The 18,567-nt window shown below is 32.7% G+C and overlaps 2 protein-coding genes across 2 annotated transcripts; both read left to right on the top strand.

Moving 5' to 3' along the window:
• Nucleotides 1-5,243: 5,243 nt before the first annotated feature.
• LOC137836830 (cytochrome P450 82A4-like) lies at nucleotides 5,244-7,859 on the top strand. The gene is made up of 2 exons (XM_068645587.1): nucleotides 5,244-6,199; nucleotides 7,102-7,859. The coding sequence occupies exons 1-2, from the start codon at nucleotides 5,255-5,257 to the stop codon at nucleotides 7,729-7,731; spliced, it is 1,575 nt and encodes a 524-aa protein (XP_068501688.1). The 5' UTR covers nucleotides 5,244-5,254; the 3' UTR covers nucleotides 7,732-7,859.
• Nucleotides 7,860-9,614: 1,755 nt separating this feature from the next.
• On the top strand, nucleotides 9,615-12,646 carry LOC137836829 (cytochrome P450 82A4-like). The gene is made up of 2 exons (XM_068645585.1): nucleotides 9,615-10,653; nucleotides 11,838-12,646. Exons 1-2 carry the CDS (start codon nucleotides 9,658-9,660, stop codon nucleotides 12,477-12,479), a joined length of 1,638 nt encoding a protein of 545 aa, XP_068501686.1. The 5' UTR covers nucleotides 9,615-9,657; the 3' UTR covers nucleotides 12,480-12,646.
• The last annotated feature ends 5,921 nt before the right edge of the window (nucleotides 12,647-18,567 follow it).

Consider the following 18,567-nt stretch of genomic DNA (forward strand, 5'->3'; position numbering starts at 1 on the left):
TTAGTTTTGAACAAATCAACTTACTATCTACTTAATTTTTCAATTTTTTCAACCAATCAAATTAGTTCATCTTCAACTTAATTAATCCTACCTCGTTATCAATATCTAAAAATAAGAATTTTCATCATCTTAATATCAAATAAAATTTGTTAACATTTTTAGTTTTTTTTTTAAAGTTATTGAGCTTTGTTTGTTTGGCCCAACTTTCTTTTTCTGTTTCAACTAGATCTTAGTCTTTTTCTTATATATACACAATGTATTTTACTCTCTAATACACACATAAATAAGAATTTCTTTTGTATTTTTTTTCTCTGCGTTTCTCTCTTTTATGCTTAAGTCGTTGTCTTCTTTTCATTTGCAATTAGGGTTCATTAGAACCTCCCTCTCTCCATTGCGATTACGTGCGCTCCATTTGATGCACCACATCAAACAAGGAATATTCATCTTCATTAACTGTAATATGGTATCAGAGCTCTTCATTCGAAGAGCTCTGTTGCGCTTCTCTATGATCTTTATTTCCTCCTTTGTTGTTCTTGGTTATCTTTTCTATTATCTTTCAAAATCTTGATTGGGTTTCAAAATCTCTTAGACAATGTCTAATGAAAACCATAGTCTTCATAGTCTTAATAGTAGTCACACTATTACATGCAATTTTTGTGGTAAATACGGTCATACTGAGGTTGTTTGTTTCGCAAAGTGGGTTTTCCTTCAGGTAATGTTAAAACCTCAAAGTTTTATTCTACTAGAAAAGTCTACACTTTTTGTAATCGTCTAAAAAAGTATGGGTTTTCTCCTGGCTACAAATTCACCAATTGGACATCCCAAGGCAATAGTACAATTACTACTGATACTTTTTTTGAACTTTTTCCTAAAGAACAGGATGTAAAGGGAATTCAACTTACATCACAATAGTGCCAATTAGATATCAATTTAATAACTATTTATCATTAATAGAAACTAATTTAGAAATTAATAATTTTTTAATATCTAAAATGGTCTCTAATTTAATCAATATAGTAACTAATTATTTTTTGTCTCTAAAATTAGTTTTTAATTAAATATTATTTTTAGTGCTTGTTTATCGCATTTAAATTTCATTTCAATTACTCAATAATAAACCAAATAATATATTTTTATAAATTTGGTGAATATAAAAGTTATGTGTTACAATTTTATTGGTATAATAGACTTTTATCTAGTCTTTTCTTAAAACTTTTTATTAATAGATATATACTATATATGTATATTTTTGTTAATATATGGATTTTAATCTAATTTCCTATATTTACTTGTATTTCATTTTTTTTAATAATATATTTTTTATGTAGTGATAGATTATTGTTATTATTTGAAGTGTGATGTGAAGTTCCAATGTCTGATATGAGATTTTTTTATTTTTTATTTTAATTTTTGTGTTAGTTTAATGAATAAAAAAAATGAATTCGGTATGTATATTGTTTGATAGTAATATATGGTAGCCGCAATATTAACTATTAAAATATCATTTTGGTTTGATTTAATATTTCAACATTATTAAAGTTTTACATGTAAGATATTTTAATCATTTACTTATTTTAATGATATTTTCAAGAAAAAAAATGTAGTTGACAATATATTTTTAGAAATCAAATTGATACAGGTTCATCTTTCAAGATCTACTATATATCAAAGATAAAATTACTAAAAGAATATAAAATATCCTATGTTTATAATTCTTTTATTAAAAATAAATAAATTTGGATTTTTTTTAAATGTTTACGGTTTACCTGTGATTTTATAGAGTATTTTGTCCAATTCAATGATAAGGATTTTTTTTTATGATCAAAGAATAAATAAAATAAAATGAGACATTTCATGAGTGTTTCAACCCTTATACAAAACATTCAAAACAGGTTTCCTAGCATCCTATCAACCAAAGATCCAACAAACATTACACTACAAACCAAAACAATAAACTAGTTCAAGATATAGAAACCTAACAAATACAGTTACATCAATCCACCAAAGAGATCACACCAACTAAACAAGATCTTTGTCAGCAGGCTGAAGTGCCATAACCAAGTGTCGAACTCAATAAAACCGATCCTACAAGAAGAAAATGTAAACCAAAATTAGTTCACCAAAGAGATCACACCCTTAGTATAGGACACAACATCCAACACCTAAACAATAACTTTGCAATAGACTGAAGTACGCCAAATAATCAATTGTCAACATCAACAAACCGATCCTACGAGGAGGATAAATAAACTAGAGATATCCTGCAAAAAGCACACAACAACTTCCCAAACTGGATAGATCAGTAACCAAAAACACCACATATCAATCTCCCAAAGCTCAAACACCATAAAGATTCAAACACCAAACCGAGAAGCATACATCAAAAACACTTCCTTTACCGCAGCAATCCAGGAACAAAATCATCAACCTGACCCTGCCAAGTAGAAAAGACCAAAAAAACCTGCACAAACACATTATATCTTTCAAACCTGCAGGAAGAAATCATAAGCCAAATAGACATGCACACAACACAAACACCTCCCAAACGCAACTCAAGGACACACACCCCAATCCAACCTTACCAGATGGGAGGACCTGATGAAACCTGCAGAAAACACACCACTACTTCCGATTCCGATTCCGATTCCGATTCCGATTCCGATTCCGTTTATGAGGAAAAGCATTTATCTAAATTGAGGACAAAATTTAACATTGCACTTTAATCTGTATTGTTTAATTTTTTGGTCATAGAAGATAACAAATCAAACTCACCTCCTTCACACATCGTTGCATATGACTAGAAGCCAAATTAATCACGGCTTTGGGTGAAGCTTTTATTATTTTCAATGCGATCAAACAGAAAAAGACGTGTTCCAATGGATTATTTTAAATAAACATTTCGATATTTTACCAAATCTAGATGGTTAGTTTTCTTGTTATTTGTAGACGGTTTATCTTAGTGTTTTTATTTGTAGATATGGTTAGATGCTTTGTAATTCATCTTTAAATCTTATCAATAACTTTTTTTTTTTAGCTTTTATTTATGAAAAAAATCTTCGATTTTCTTTTGCTTTTGTGACATAGTAAAACAAAAACATCTATAAATGTGTGAAACCATGGGCATAGTTCCAAAAGTGGTGTTCTTGAACAAACAGCAACTCCTTCCATTTTTTTCCACACCCGTTCAGGACAGTTTTGGATTTACGTGAAAAAGTTTTAAATATATTTTTATTTTGTCTCCATAGAGTTAGAAAGTGAGACTCACGACAGCAACAAATTCTGAAACGTAGTTTTCAACGAACTCATAACAGGACCACTAGGTTGCGTGATTTAGGGTACATTCAAGAAACATTTCCACATCAATTATTTAAAAACTTATTAATTTTTCTAATTAAGCTCTTTAATTTATTAAAAACTTTATATTAATCAGTTCCTCGTATAAGCTACGATTTTTTTTTTCTATTGTTATGCATAAAGATTGGATCACTCGTGAATGATAAAAAAATTAAAAAATTCAGATTTTGAATATAAAAAAAAGTTAATTAGAATAAAATATTTTACTTTGACAGAAACTAATTATTAATTAATGAGTATATATTTGTTAATGAAGTAGTTTACTTTATATATTTGTTAATTACTTGAAGTAAGAAAAACAGTCTTTATTATATAAAAAAAAGTTAAACTTCTTTTAAAAGTGAGAGATAAGTTTGAGTGATTTGAAATGTTTTATTAAGTAAACTCCACATAACCCAATAACCTATGAATTTGAAGTAATTAAAAATATTCACGTTTAGTTCTAATAATTGTTTTTATCATGAGAAGAAACTTGATATACTAAGCACCTAATTACTTGAGTGAAGGCTAACTCTAGAAGATTCAACACAAGACCCCTTAACCTTCCCACATTTATAATTCAATTAATATCAAGCTATTAAGGTTAATCTCTTTTATGTTCATATATAATACAAATTCTTTTTTCAATATTACTTCAGGAATATTCAACTATCTTGCATACCCTTTTTTCTGTATAGTGGAAATTTTTGACTGTTTTTTTTCTGACATTGAAAGATTCTACATGTGATCAGCAAGTGGAGAAGTGTTACCAAGTTGCTCAAAAGCCTTTATAAGACTTCCACATCACTTACAATAACCAACCAAGATATAGGTAATATTTCCTTATTATTTATCGATTTACATTAATTATAATACAATTTTATATTAATTATAAAAAAATTATATTTTTTAATAAGTGAATAAAATTAAACAAAGTGACAAGATAAATCTAATCATGTCAAAAAATTAAACGAAAAAGAAAACCAAGTTAAAAATTTATAAATTTTGAATATTCAATAAAAAATTAAAAGTATTGAAATTTATAACATACTTAAAGATAATTACATTTATTTCAAAAGTTCTTCTTCTCAGTACACGTGTTTGAAAAAAATCTTTGACTTCTCCGACATCTTTGACTGAGTTCATCACATATCCATTAGACAGAGTTCTTATGCCACAAGAGTGGATGAATTAATCTTTATTAAATATTTTAATAATTTTATTAGTTAATCTAATAATAAAATTAGTAATTTAATTTACTTTGAATTTTTTTAACATATATTTAAATTACTAATATCAATTAATAATATTAACCACACGTTTAAATCAACAATTTCACTTTATAATTTATTGTACAAAAAATTTTAGCTAACATTTTAAATTTCATATTAAAACTATTATAAAGTATGATTTAAATTAGTAATCATTCACAAATTTACAATTCACTGCATAATAATTTAAAGTTTTAACATTTTAAAACTTAAGCTTATATGTTTTAAATATTTTTATGTTAGCATAATTTGAAAATAATTATTCATTAGTATTATTGCTGAGAGTTACATTTTACAATACTTTTAATAACATTAAAAAGTTAAAAATAGATATAATTAATCATCTTTTGGTCAACGTCCAAATTTGAGTTAAGAGAATATTATAAAATGATTTTTCGAACAAGTGTATTAAGTCTAAAATATTATAAAATGATTTTTCGAACAAGTTAAAGGAGTAATGTAAGTTAAACAGATAATTAAGTCTAAAACATTAGAAATATTAAATTTATAAAATAGCTAAAGATAATTATTTTTAATTTATAATTATATAATTACTTAGTCTTTTGAAAAGTTGTCTTTCCCTCTGAAGCAATGAATGATCTATTTAACAACTCCTACCTCCAAACAGTAGATACACTAAACTCCTTCAAATGGATTTTGTTCTAAGTTACCTGAATACCACCACCATTGGACTTGTTTCTCTTATCATCTTCTCTTTCTTTTTCTATGGTCTCTTCAAATTTTCTCAAGGGAAAGAAGCTCCCACAGTTGCAGGTGCATGGCCAATACTTGGTCACCTTCCATTGTTGAGTGGTTCAAAGTCACCCCACAGAACTCTGGGTGCTTTGGCTGAAAAATATGGACCCATTTTCACCATCCAACTTGGTTCCAAAAAGGCTCTGATAATCAACAACTGGGAAATAGCAAAGGAATGCTTCACCACAATCGACATGGTTGTTTCTTCTCGCCCCAAGATTCTCGCCTCTGAACTCATGGGCTACAACCATGCCATGTTTGGCTTTGCACCTTATGGTCCCTATTGGCGCGAGATACGAAAGATTACAACGTTAGAAATCCTTACTACTCGTCGAGTGGAACAGCTGCAGCATGTTCGTGTCTCAGAACTTCAAAACTGGATCAAACAGTTGTATAATGTTTGGTGCAGCCAGAAGAGTGAGTCTGGCTATGCCTTGGTGGAGCTGAAGCAATGGTTTTCTCACCTCGCATTCAACATGGTTCTTCGAATGGTCGTTGGGAAGAGATATTTTGGTGGTGAAAACTTGCAAGATGAGAAGGCACAGAGATGTGTGAGGGCTGTGGAGGAGTTCATGCGTCTGTTTGGGGTGTTCACAGTGGGAGAGTTTGTTCCATGGTTGAGATGGTTTGATTTTGGAGGCCATGAGAAGGCAATGAAAGCAACTGCAAAAGAGTTGGATAGTATTATAGGTGAGGAGTTAGAGGAACATAGAAAAAGGAAGGGTTTGGGTGAGAAGGTTGATGAAGCTCAAGATTTCATGGATGTAATGATTTCATTGCTTGATGGAACAACTATTGAAGGGATCGATGCAGATACCATGATCAAATCCACCGTACTGGTACGTATGTTTAATTTATACGTTATAATGCTTTCAAAATGTGAAACTTCAACAAAAACTAAACAAAACTAAACATATAAATACAACATAGTTCTTAATTAAATTTGGTATTTAGTATTGTGGTTGGTCTGGTTTTATAACAATGTTTAGTGGAGATGAGGATTATGGGTAGAATTATATGCATGAGGTCTAGAATTCTCTTGTTATCTTCTAAGCTTATAGGGAGTGTGAACCTCTTTACTTTTTATACGGATTAGGATATCCTTAAACCTTAAAGTATGTTTTTTAATTCATTTTATTTATCATCATAAAAAAAATTAAATTTGAATTATTTTCTCAGAAACTGACCTTAAAAACATTATAAAATACCAACTTCTCTAGCAGAAGTACAGTTTCTTTTTCTGGCACAAGAAGTCTATTTTCTTTCACTTATTCTTCACGCAAGTGTGTTTTATCGTCTCTACCGTTTATATGGGGTTCGTTTGATAGAGGGGAGAGATATGAGTGTTTTTCGGGAGAGTGAGGGATATAGTGAAGTTGTGATTGAGGGAGAAAGGGACATTTGTAGTGTTGTATGAATGAAAATCAATGGACCACTTACAATTTTTTCTTCTTTTTCTACTTTGATTTGGTTTTTGTGAAAAATAATGAAATTTTGAAAAAAAAACTTGTAAATTATACATCATCAGTTTAGAAATTGTTTACTTTTTCGAAGGTGGAAATATGCAATGATTATAGAACTCATGCAAGTAGTCCCTAGAAAATAAATAAAATTAAATAACTTTTTCTTGTAAATTAAAATTAACTTTAAACTAAGTTATTTTTTAGTAATAAGTTTTCCAAACATAATCTTAATTTTCTTTACTTAAATATTTTTGTTGGGTGACTTATTTGATTTGCAGGCAGTGGTATCAGGAGGAACTGACACAAGTAATACAGTTCTTACGTGGGCAATATCTTTGATTTTAAGAAATCCTTCGGTGTTAGAAAAAGTAAAAGAGGAACTAGACATTCATATTGGGAAAGAAAAATGCGTAAGTGAGTCTGATATAAGTAAGTTAACATATGTTCAAGCTATAGTCAAAGAAAGTTTAAGATTGTATCCTCCTGGTCCTCTTTCGGGACCTCGTGAATTCACAGAGAATTGCACTTTAAGAGGCTATAATATAAAAAAGGGAACCCGACTAATCACAAATCTTTGGAAGATTCATACAGATAGTAATGTTTGGGAAGATCCTTTGGAGTTTAAACCAGAAAGGTTTCTTACAACTCATAAAGATATTGACATCAAAGGCCATCATTTCGAGTTATTACCATTTGGAGGTGGCAGAAGAATGTGTCCCGGAGCATCCTTTGGCCTTCAAATGGTGCATTTCATTCTTGCTAGTTTTTTGCATTCTTTTGAAATTATAAGTTCATCACCTGATCCTATTGATATGATTGAAACCTTTGGATTAACCAACACCAAAGCCACTCCACTTGATATTCTTATTAAACCACGTCTATCTCTTAATTGTTATGAAAACAATTAATCCATGTGCTAGCTACGTGATTACCTTGTATTTTTGTTCCAAGTACTTTTTTGTTCCTACTAAATAGTTTAAAGTACTTGTTATGTTTGTAGTTCCTCAGATAAATTATTTTATATTTTCGTTTTAAAGTACTTCTAATATTTGTTTTTTTTATTAGTAAAGAATAAAATAAATTATTGTAATACTTGTAATATTTGTATTATACTTTTGTAAATTTTGTAACTCTTTCAAATATATAATTGATAAAAGTATAATTATAATGTATGTTGTAATCTGTTTGCTCTGTTTCTTTGAAGTTGGAACTTGTATAAAGGTTGAAACACTCTTAAAGTATTTCCTTTATTTAATTCATTCATTGTTGATAAAAAACAATCTGAAAAAAAATTCAAGTAGTTGACAGCTGCAACAATCTCAAAGCTCCCAAAGCCCATCTTGTATGATTTAATCCTGTAATGAAAAAAATGGGCATTTTCTTCCTGCACCCCTACATTTTTCTTCCTGCACACCCACAAATTTGTAAATTTCGAAACTGACCTCCACAATTTCAGGATCTAAGAGTGTGTTACGGCTTCATCAATCCAAAAGTGAATCATGTTGCATTCTGGATGAGGGGGTATTCCGGAAGCCTAATTTCTATTACGGATTGGTGGATCCGGAATGATTTTTTTCAATTATTGATTTCTGAATCCAGAATGCATATTTTGAATTACGGATTGGCGGATCAGGAATGGTTTTTTCAATTATGGATGTTTTGCATTTTTTTTATTTTGGATTAACATTATCATTCATGTACTACTAGAAGCACCAATCCGGGAGATTACCGGAAGCGCCAATCCAAAAATTTACTGGAAGGGCCAATCCGAAAATTTACCAGATTTCATAATCTGGAATACAAATTTTTTTATAAATGTACAGTTTATATAGGGACAGTTTTGTCTTTGCGCAACTTTGTGGGGGTGCAGGAAGAAAAATGTCGGGCTGCAGGAAGAAACTGCCAAAAAAATGAAAAAAAATTGCAGCCTCATCTTGTATGGGGTTGTTTCTTCCTGCACCTCCATATATTCTTCTCCCACCTCTATAAATTTTCATATTTCCAAAAATACTCCTCTCTCCCACCTTCATATATTCTTCTCTCACCTCCATAAATTTTCATATTTCCAAAAATACTCTTATGTAATATTCTGGATTATTTAATCCAGAAGTCTTTTTTCAAATTTGTAATTAGCTTCCGGATTACATAATCCAGAAGCCTTTTTTCAGGTGCATGATTAGTTTCCAGATTATATAATTTGAAAGTTTTTTTTAGCTTACAGATTACATAATCCGGAAGTCTGTTTTCAAGCTACTCTAAGATAATGAAACAAGAAGGAAGCTACTCTAAAGAGATGACACAAGAAGGCTAAAAAGTATTTTCATCAAGAGGTGTAGGAAGAAACAGTCCTTGTATGATTCAATCCCAGTGTTAAAGCTCAGCGAAGTTTCTCAAAAGCCTTTGCACATTATCCTTACAATAACCAAGATAATTCTTTATTATCCCATCCCTTTTTAATAAAAAATATTTATTTATCGATTTATATTAATTATAATATCGTTTACATTAATTAAAAAATATATTGTTTTAATACATTAAGATAATTAAATAAAATGACAAGATAAATAAAAATCATGTCAAAAAATTAAACAAAAAAAAATACTAAGTTAAAAATTTAAAAATTTCGAATATTCAATAATTTTTTTTATTAAAAGTAATTAAATATATTCAAATTTATAAAATACTTAAAAGATAAGTACAATTATTTGAAAAGTTTTAGTCACGTGTGTTTTGAAAAAAAATCCAACTTTTTTAGTTTCTTATATAAACTTGAGTTGGAAAAGAATAGTTTGACAAAAATGTACCTCTTCACCAAGCCATCAACTTGGCTTTGAATGATCTATTTAAGAATACCACTACCATTGATTGTACTCAACAAAGCTCAAATGGATTTTGTTCTAAACTACTTGAATACCACTGCCATTGCAATTCTTTCTCTAATCCTCTTCTGTTTATTCTTCTACAATCCCTTCAATCTTTTTCAAACCAAAGAGGCTCCCACTGTTGCAGGAGCATGGCCAATACTTGGTCACCTTCCACTTCTGACTGGTTCAAAGAGACCCCATAGAACTTTGGGTGCTTTGGCTGACAAATATGGACCCATTTTCACCATCCAACTTGGTTCCAAAAGGGCCTTGGTAATCAACAACTGGGAAACGGCAAAGGAATGTTTCACCACAAACGACATGGCCGTTTCCTCTCGCCCCAAGCTCGTCGCCGCTGAACTCATGGGCTACAACCATGCCATGTTGGTCTTTGCACCCTATGGTCCCTATTGGCGCGAGCTACGAAAGATTTTAACTTTAGAAATCCTTACTACTCGTCGAGTGGAACAGCTGCAGCATGTTCGTGTCTCAGAACTTCAAAACTGGATCAAACAGTTGTATAATGTTTGGTGTAGCCAAAAGAGTGAGTCTGGCTATGCCTTGGTGGAGCTGCAGCAATGGTTTTCTGACCTCTCATTCAACATGGTTCTTCGAATGGTCGTTGGGAAGAGATATTTTGGTGGTGAAAACTTGCAAGATGAGAAGACAAAGAGATGTGTGAAGGCTGTGGAGGAGTTCATGCGTCTGTTGGGGGTGTTCGCAGTGGGAGATGCTGTTCCATGGTTGAGATGGTTTGATTTTGGAGGCCATGAGAAGGCAATGAAAAAAACTGCGAAAGATTTGGATAGTATTATAAGCGAGGAGTTAGAGGAACATAGAAAAAGGAAGGGTTTGGGTGAGAAGGTTGATGAAGCTAAAGATTTCATGGATGTAATGATTTCATTGCTTGATGGAAGAACTATTGAAGGGATCGATGCAGATACCATGATCAAATCCACCGTACTGGTACGTATGTTTAATTTACACGTTATAATGCTTTGGAAATGTGAAACTTTAAGAGAATTAAACAAATAAATACAACATAGTTCTTAATTAAATGTGAAATATTTTCTCAGGAACTTACCTTAGTTGTGAATATATATATTCTACTTCGTCGGTTTAGAATCAGTTGTATGAAAATATAAGGTATAACACTTTCGTCTTAATGATGTAAAAGCATTACAAAATTCTTCACACAAGTGTGTTTTATCGTCTTTACCGTTTATATGGGGTTCATTTGATAGACATGAGTGTTTTTTGGGAGAGTGAGGGATATAGTGATGTTGTGATTGGGAGAGAAAGGGACATTTGTGGTGTTGGGTGAATGAAAATGAATGGACAACTTACAAGGTGTTTCAACTTTTTTTTATATCTCCTAGTTAATTATTCCAAAAGCTACAAAACAACTACCAAATTTTCCACTCAAATTTGGTTTTTGTGAAAAATAATGAAATTTTGAGATTTTTTTTTTAATTGTACATCATCAGTTTAGAACTTGTTTAATTTTTCCATGGAGGAAATGTAAATTATTATAGAACTCATGAAGTATTCCGTAGAAAATAAATAAAATTAAATTTTTTTCTTGTAAATTAAAATTAAGTATAACCTAAGTTATTTTTAGTAAAAAGTTTTTCAAATATAATCTTAATTCACTATAACAAAATTATTAAATAAAAACTAATTTTAGGAACCAAAATAATTAGTTATTATTTGTTTAAATTAGAGATCATTTTATAAATTAAAAAAATTATTGGTATGGAAAGTAGTTTTTATTATTAATAAAAATTTATAAAATAGATTTTTAAATTGGTATATAACCATTAACTACCAAGATTTTAACTACTTACTACTTTATATTCTAAATCGGTCTCTATTAGTCTTTTATAGACTAATTTAAAATATAAAATATTAGTAACTAAAATCTAGATAATTAATTTAGATACCAATTTAGAAAATATTTTATAAATTTTTATTAATAATAGAAATTATCTTAGATACCAATAATTTCTTAATCTCTAAATAAGTATCTAATTTAGTCAATATAGTGACTAATTATTTTTTATGTTTAAATTGGGTTGCTTTTAATGATTTTTTTTCTAGTGATTTTCTTCACTTAAATATTTTTGTTGGGTAACTATTTTGTTTTGCAGAATGTGATTGCAGGAGGAACTGACACAAACAATACAGTTCTTACATGGACAATATCTTTGATTTTAAGAAATCCTTTGGTGTTGGAAAAAGTAAAAGATGAACTCGACACTCATATTGGAAAAGAGAAATGCGTAAATGAATCTGATATAAGTAAGTTAACATATCTTCAAGCCATAGTCAAAGAAACTTTAAGATTGTATCCTCCTGGTCCTCTTTCGGCACCTCGTGAATTCACAGAGAATTGCATTTTAAGAGACTATAATATAAAAAAGGGAACCCGACTAATCACAAATCTTTGGAAGATTCACACAGATAGTAATGTTTGGGAAGACCCTTTGGAGTTCAAACCAGAAAGATTTCTTTCAAATCATAAATATATTGATGTCAAAGGTCATCATTTTGAGCTATTACCATTTGGAAGTGGTAGAAGAATATGTCCAGCAATATCTTTTGGCCTTCAAATGGTGCATTTCACTCTTGCTAGGTTTTTGCATTCTTTTGAAATTGTAAGTCCATCACCTGATCCTATAGACATGACTGAAACATTTGGATTAACCAACACTAAAGCCACTCCACTTGATATTCTTATTAAACCACGTCTATCTCTTAGTTGTTATGAAAACAACCATTCCTTGTCTTAGCTACGTGATTACATTGTATTTTTGTTCAAAGTACTTTTTTGTTCATACTAAATAGTTCAAAGTATTGTAGTTCCTCTATTATATATTTGTATTTTTGTTCAAAAGTACTTGTAATATTTGTAGTATTAAACATATAAATACAACATAGTTCTTAATTAAATCTGAAATGTTTTCTCAGGAACTTAACTTAGATATGAAGATATGTATTTTACTTCATCGGTTTAAAATCAATTGTATGAAAATATAAGGTTTAACACTTTCGTTAATGATGTAAAAACATTACAAAAAATTTCATGCAAGTGTAACACTTTCGTTTATATGGGATTTGTTTGATACAGGGGAGAGATATAAGTGTTCTTTTAGAGAGTGAGTAGTGACGTTGTGATTGTTACATAATCTTAACAAACTATTTATTGTTTTCAAAGACTGGTCAAAGCATTTAAAACTAGAGCGTATTCAGTTATAAAATCATTTAAAGCTCATTCAAAGCACAAAATAGTTTTCTGTTATGGTCCCAAAACAAACAATCAGTTGAATGCTCGAATCAATCGGTTGTTTTGGTTTGACAGCAAGTCAACCATCAAAAACAGTTTTCAACCTTTCTAAAAACACTTAAGTATAAAACAATTGGTTGTTTCGACAAAATAACAGGTTATTTTTCACTTAGTTTAAAAAAAAACTTTCAATTAAAAGGTTTGAGAATGCTTAAGTTTTGGATTCAATCAAGAGTGGATTAACACAGACAATCTACCCCATATCCTATTCTAAAACACCTCAGCAACAGCAAACACATCCAGCCTTCCTTCGATCTTCAAAGGATTTGGATTCTTTAAAGCTTGAACACACTTGATTCAACAAACACTACTTAGTGTTGACCTTCAAAGGACGATCCTAATGATTTAGAGTATACTACATGTGCAATGCAAATCTCACATTATTAACTAATTAGCATTGTTTTTACTTATTAAAGTTTGAACGATCCTATAATAATGTATTTTCTTATAGCAGAAATAAAAGTTAAAAACTTTTCAAAAGGAAATAGAAACTAAAAATGATAACAAAATATAAAAATCAAGTTGGAGAAGATAATTTTGAGAACATGTATTAGTTATGGTGACTTTAATTGAATTTCTCACCATCAATTCGGGGAAAAACAATTTTCAACAACAATAAATAGTTAAATAAATAGAAATATTAGGAGTACTTCAGCCATATACAAAAACCTACCCTGTAGAAAAGGCTAATACAAAGTAGGAAAATACCCAACACCGTATAGATTAATATGAATATATATCCATGAGTATGGTGTATAGAACCTCTAACAAAAAGTTATAATAGTGCTTCATTCATACATAATGTCAGGGAATAAAAACGCCTAACAACACGGCCCTTCCTATCACAAAGCTGGTACGTCTTCAGACTCACTATCTGATGGGGATTTTTTGAACTGCAATTTGAGATTATGTGAGCCCAGAATTTCGGGGGAATCATCTAAGTTATGGGAGATTGGAAAGCAATCTGGGATAATCTGTAGGTGGGACGAAGAAGAGGTTGTGAAAGAATACGATTGCATGGAAGAGAGAGATGTTCAGGTTATGGAAAAGTATGAGGAGGGTAAAAAGAAAGAGCATCTATGTTGATAGTAAATTTGAACATAAGAAGGTTAGGGGGAAGTACTAAAGCTCGATATTTAAAGCACATTATAACTAGAGAGGAGGCGGATTTTGTATGTATTCAGGAAACAAAACAGATGGTCCTTTCGGATGCAAGATGCTTTTCCTTATGGGGGGATAATAATGTGGGATGGGTACATTACGGAGGAGACAATGGTAGTGGTAGTCTGCTCTCTATGTTGCATAAAGAAGTTTTCTGCTATGACTCTCATGTGATGGGGAAGGGGTTTATTGTTGTGTTTGGCCAACATAAGGGTTCAAAATGTAGGTGTGTGGTGGTGAATGTTTATGCTAATTGTTCCCTGAGTGAGAAGGTATCCTTGTGGGGGGAACTGACAAACCTAAAGAAGGGTTCAGCAGACTCCGTTTGGTGCTTCTGTGGTGACTTCAATGCCATAAGAAAGCGGTGTGAAAGAAAAGGAGTTAATATGCGGGACAACCAATCCAATGAGATGAGAGGTTTTAATAGCTTCATTGATACTAATTTTCTTATTGAAATACCTTTGGTGGGAAAGCCCTTTACGTGGTTTAATTCAAATGGCAAGGCTAAGAGCAGGCTAGACAGGGTGTTGGTTACCGAAGATTGGATGCAAACATGGCCTATGTGCAAGCAATATGTGCAACGTAGGGAGGTGTCAGACCATTGCGCCATAGTGGTGAAATCTGTGGAGAAGGACTAGGGTCCTAAACCTTTCAGATCTATAGATGCATGGTATACGGAACAGGGTTTTGGCCATATGGTGAAGGAAAAATGGATATCCTATCCCTCTCAGGGGAATGCCTTCACAGTGATAAAAGAAAAGATGAAGAGGTTGAAGGGGGATTTGAAGGTGTGGAATAGGGATGTCTTTGGAAATCTGGAGACAACAAAGAAATCCATTTTGTTGGAGCTTGAGGCTCTAGATTGCCAAGACTGTAGTGTAGGGTTATTGGAAGATGAGAGATTACACAGAATTGGTTTGGTGAGTAGATTGAAGGAGACTGATAAGAAGCTAGAGTCTTTGTTGTGCCAAAAAGCTAGAGCCAGTTGGTTAAAGAGTGGAGACTCATGCACGGAATTTTACCACACTTCTCTAAGATGGAGACGGCTAAAAAATGAAGTTAAAGGTGTTAAGGTGGGGGGCCAGTGGTGTGAAGAGCCTTGTACAATCCGTGGTGAAGCTAAGAAGTTGTTTGAAAAAAGGTTTGAGGCAACAAGAGATTTTGGTGTTAGACTTGATGCGGTAGAGTTTAATTCTTTAAACCAGGAGGAGAATTTAAAGCTGATAGCAGAGTTCACAGAGAAGGAAGTTAGGGATGCGGTGTGGCTTTGTGAAGGTTCCAAGTCCCCAGGACCTGACGGGTTTAATTTTCTCTTCATAAAGAAAAGCTGGGAGTTCATCAAAGTAGAGTTTATGGCAGCTTTGGCTTCTTTTCATAGTACAGGTCATATTCCCAAAGGTTGTAATGCCTCTTTCAGTGCTCTTGTTCCTAAAGTTGGAGATCCAATCCTGCTTGAGCAGTATCGTCCTATCTCTTTAGTTGGGGCCACCTACAAAATTATCTCTAAGGTCCTAGCAGGAAGAATGAAGAATGTACTTTCCTCTATTATTAATGAAAGCCAGTCGGCTTTTATTAAGAACAGAGGGATACTCGAAAGTGTGCTTATGGGTAATGAAGTAGTGGAGGATCTCAGGAGGAGTGGGAGAAGTGGATTGTGTCTGAAGGTGGATTTTGAAAAGGCGTACGATTCGGTTAGCTGGGTCTTCCTTTACGACATGCTCCAAAGGTTAGGGTTCCATAGTAAGTGGATTGGTTGGACCAGAGGTTGTATGGAAAGTGCAACATTCAGTTCTGGTTAATGGGAGCCCTGCGGAGGAATTCAAACCCTCGAGAGGGTTGAGGCAGGGCGACCCTCTTGCGCCATTCCTCTTTACAGTGGTAGCAGAAGGTTTGGCTGGTATAGTAAGGCAAGCGGAAAAGGCCAGATTACTTTCTGGTCTTAAGATTGGGAGAAAGGAGGTTGTACTGAGTATCCTACAGTATGCAGATGACACTGTTTTTTTCTGTGAGGACTCTTACACCAACGTGGTGACACTGAAATCCATCCTCAGGGGGTATGAGCTCGCTTCAGGGCTGAAGATCAATTTTCACAAGTCAAAACTTACAGGTATTAATGTTCAAAGAAGTAATCTTGATTGCTACACAAAGACTTTGAATTGTGTTCAGACGGGTTTCCCGTTCAAATATTTGGGTCTTGAAGTGGGAGGTAATTCGAGAAAGAAGAAGTTTTGGGAGCCTGTGATAAACAAACTTAAAGCAAGGCTCAACGTGTGGAAAGGAAGATTCCTATCTATGGCAGGGAGAATATGCCTTATTAAATCTGTTTTATCCTCCGTCCCGCTATACTATCTGTCACTTTTCAGAGCACCGATCACGGTTTGTAGAAGTATCACCAGAATCCAAAGGAGGTTCCTATGGGGGTGGGGGAAGGAGAAGGAGACGATATCATGGGTAAGTTGGAAAGAGTTATGTAAGCCAAAAGAGGAGGGTGGTCTGGGTTTGAGAGATGTGCATAACTTCAATCTTGCTTTGCTGGCTAAATGGAGATGGCGTCTCCTAGTGGATGAAAAAGTTAGGTGGAAGGATCTGTTGGTCTCGAAGTATGGATCGAGTTCTAATGCTTCACAGTCACCAGTGAAACTTCAATCATGATGGTGGAGAGACTTGTTCAAAGATTGCAGGGAGGACAGAGGAGATGATTGGTTCAACAAAGAGATCGGGTGGAAGCTAGGATGTGGGGACAAAGTAAAGTTTTGGAAAGACATATGGATTGGGAACTTTAATCTCAAATCGATGTACCCAAGGCTTTTTTCTTTGTCTTTAAATCAGGGGCAAAAGGTGGAGGAGGCTAGAGTGTGGATTGGAACGGTATGGCAGTGGTGTTTAAGGTGGAGGCGTCCTAGATTTGTGTGGGAATCTGAATTGGAAGTAGAAATGATGAGGCATTTGTCGTCGATTAAGTTGAGCAGAGAACAAAAGGACGTCCAAGTGTGGGGGAATGATGTAGGAAATGGGTTCTCTGTGAATTCTGCTTATGATTGCCTTACAAAACAACGTAGAGGCTCACACTCAGAGGTATTCATAAACCTTTGGAAGGTTAAAGCTTTCCCTAGTTTGGTGACTACAACGTGGAGGATCCTTGTTGGGTTTAATAGTGCCAAAGTTCAAGAGGGGGGGTGAATTGACCTTTTAAAACTTTCTCGCAGAAACAGTGTTTAACACAGTTTTACAGAAAATAAATCGAATTATGTAAAAATGAACAGATTTATTTCAGCACTGTTTTTGTTTGAAAAGCTTTTAATACAGCAAGATTAATCACAAGATTATGCAGATAGATTTTCCAGATGCACACACACAGATATCATATTGAAAAACAGTGAAACACAGAAAACAACAAACCTTAATTCCAATTAATGTGATTTAGGTTCAGTTAAGGGCTTGACAATTAGTGAGACAATCTATCACATACAACCTGTTTTATTAGCCTTTAACAGATTATCAGTGTTCTTGTTAAAACCAGACAGTTTTCCAGAAATTAAGAACAATATGCACAGCGCCCAGAAAGAACAGATTTATTTTCAATTGAACAGATTTATTTCTTTGCTGTTTTATCAATTATGCAGAAACGAAATTGCAGAGAGTGAGAGAGAATGAACACAAGCAGTTATACTGGTTCACTCAACTGAGCTACATCCAGTCTTCACCAACACCAGGTGGAAATCACTAAACCACAGTACAACCAAGTACAATTCCCACTGTTCTTGAAACCTACAAGAACTTAGGTACTCTTGCTGAAAAAACCTATTTCAGCACACACACACCCACTCTTCAAGAACACCTATCAAGAAGAGTGTTCAACCAAACTATTACAAGAAATGAGAAGTGAAACGACTCCACCTGATTGAGGATACAAAGATCTACCTTAAACCAGTAGGCAAGATTGCTAGAACAGTAGCAGCACCTCACACCAAACTTTTGGAACCAAACCAAGAACAAGCACTTTGTGATTTTTGAAATCTTTGAAGAACAAATGCTAATCATTTGTAAACTTTTGATTCTTTGCTGTAAAACTTGTTTTTGCAAATGTATGAACTGTTGTTAAACTCAGAAACAAGTTTGCATTTTATAGAAAACCAACTTATAACAGATTTTTGAAAAACAGTTAAAGCTGTTATAAAATGAACAGATTGAAAATAAAATGAACAGATTTATTTTCAAAAAACAGTTAGAGAATTTGTTAAGTGAGGAGACTTAGTCAACCATTCTGGTGCAGAGATAAAACTGAAAACGTTTAAGCTTGACATGGCACCAGAGACAAAAAGAATCTATTCATTTACAGATGAACAGATTTATTTTTCAAAACGAAAACAGAG

This window comes from Phaseolus vulgaris, chromosome 4 (assembly GCF_000499845.2).
Source record: "Phaseolus vulgaris cultivar G19833 chromosome 4, P. vulgaris v2.0, whole genome shotgun sequence".
Taxonomy (NCBI): domain Eukaryota; kingdom Viridiplantae; phylum Streptophyta; class Magnoliopsida; order Fabales; family Fabaceae; genus Phaseolus; species Phaseolus vulgaris.

What these genes read in the sequence shown, in the direction of transcription:
- LOC137836830 (XM_068645587.1), top strand. Translation starts at nt 5,255, where the DNA reads ATGGATTTTGTTCTAAGTTACCTGAATACCACCACCATTGGACTTGTT. An exon ending in TGATCAAATCCACCGTACTG is followed by an intron (nt 6,200 to 7,101) that starts GTACGTATGTTT and finishes TTTGATTTGCAG; the next exon opens with GCAGTGGTATCAGGAGGAAC.
- LOC137836829 (XM_068645585.1), top strand. Translation starts at nt 9,658, where the DNA reads ATGATCTATTTAAGAATACCACTACCATTGATTGTACTCAACAAAGCT. An exon ending in TGATCAAATCCACCGTACTG is followed by an intron (nt 10,654 to 11,837) that starts GTACGTATGTTT and finishes TTTGTTTTGCAG; the next exon opens with AATGTGATTGCAGGAGGAAC.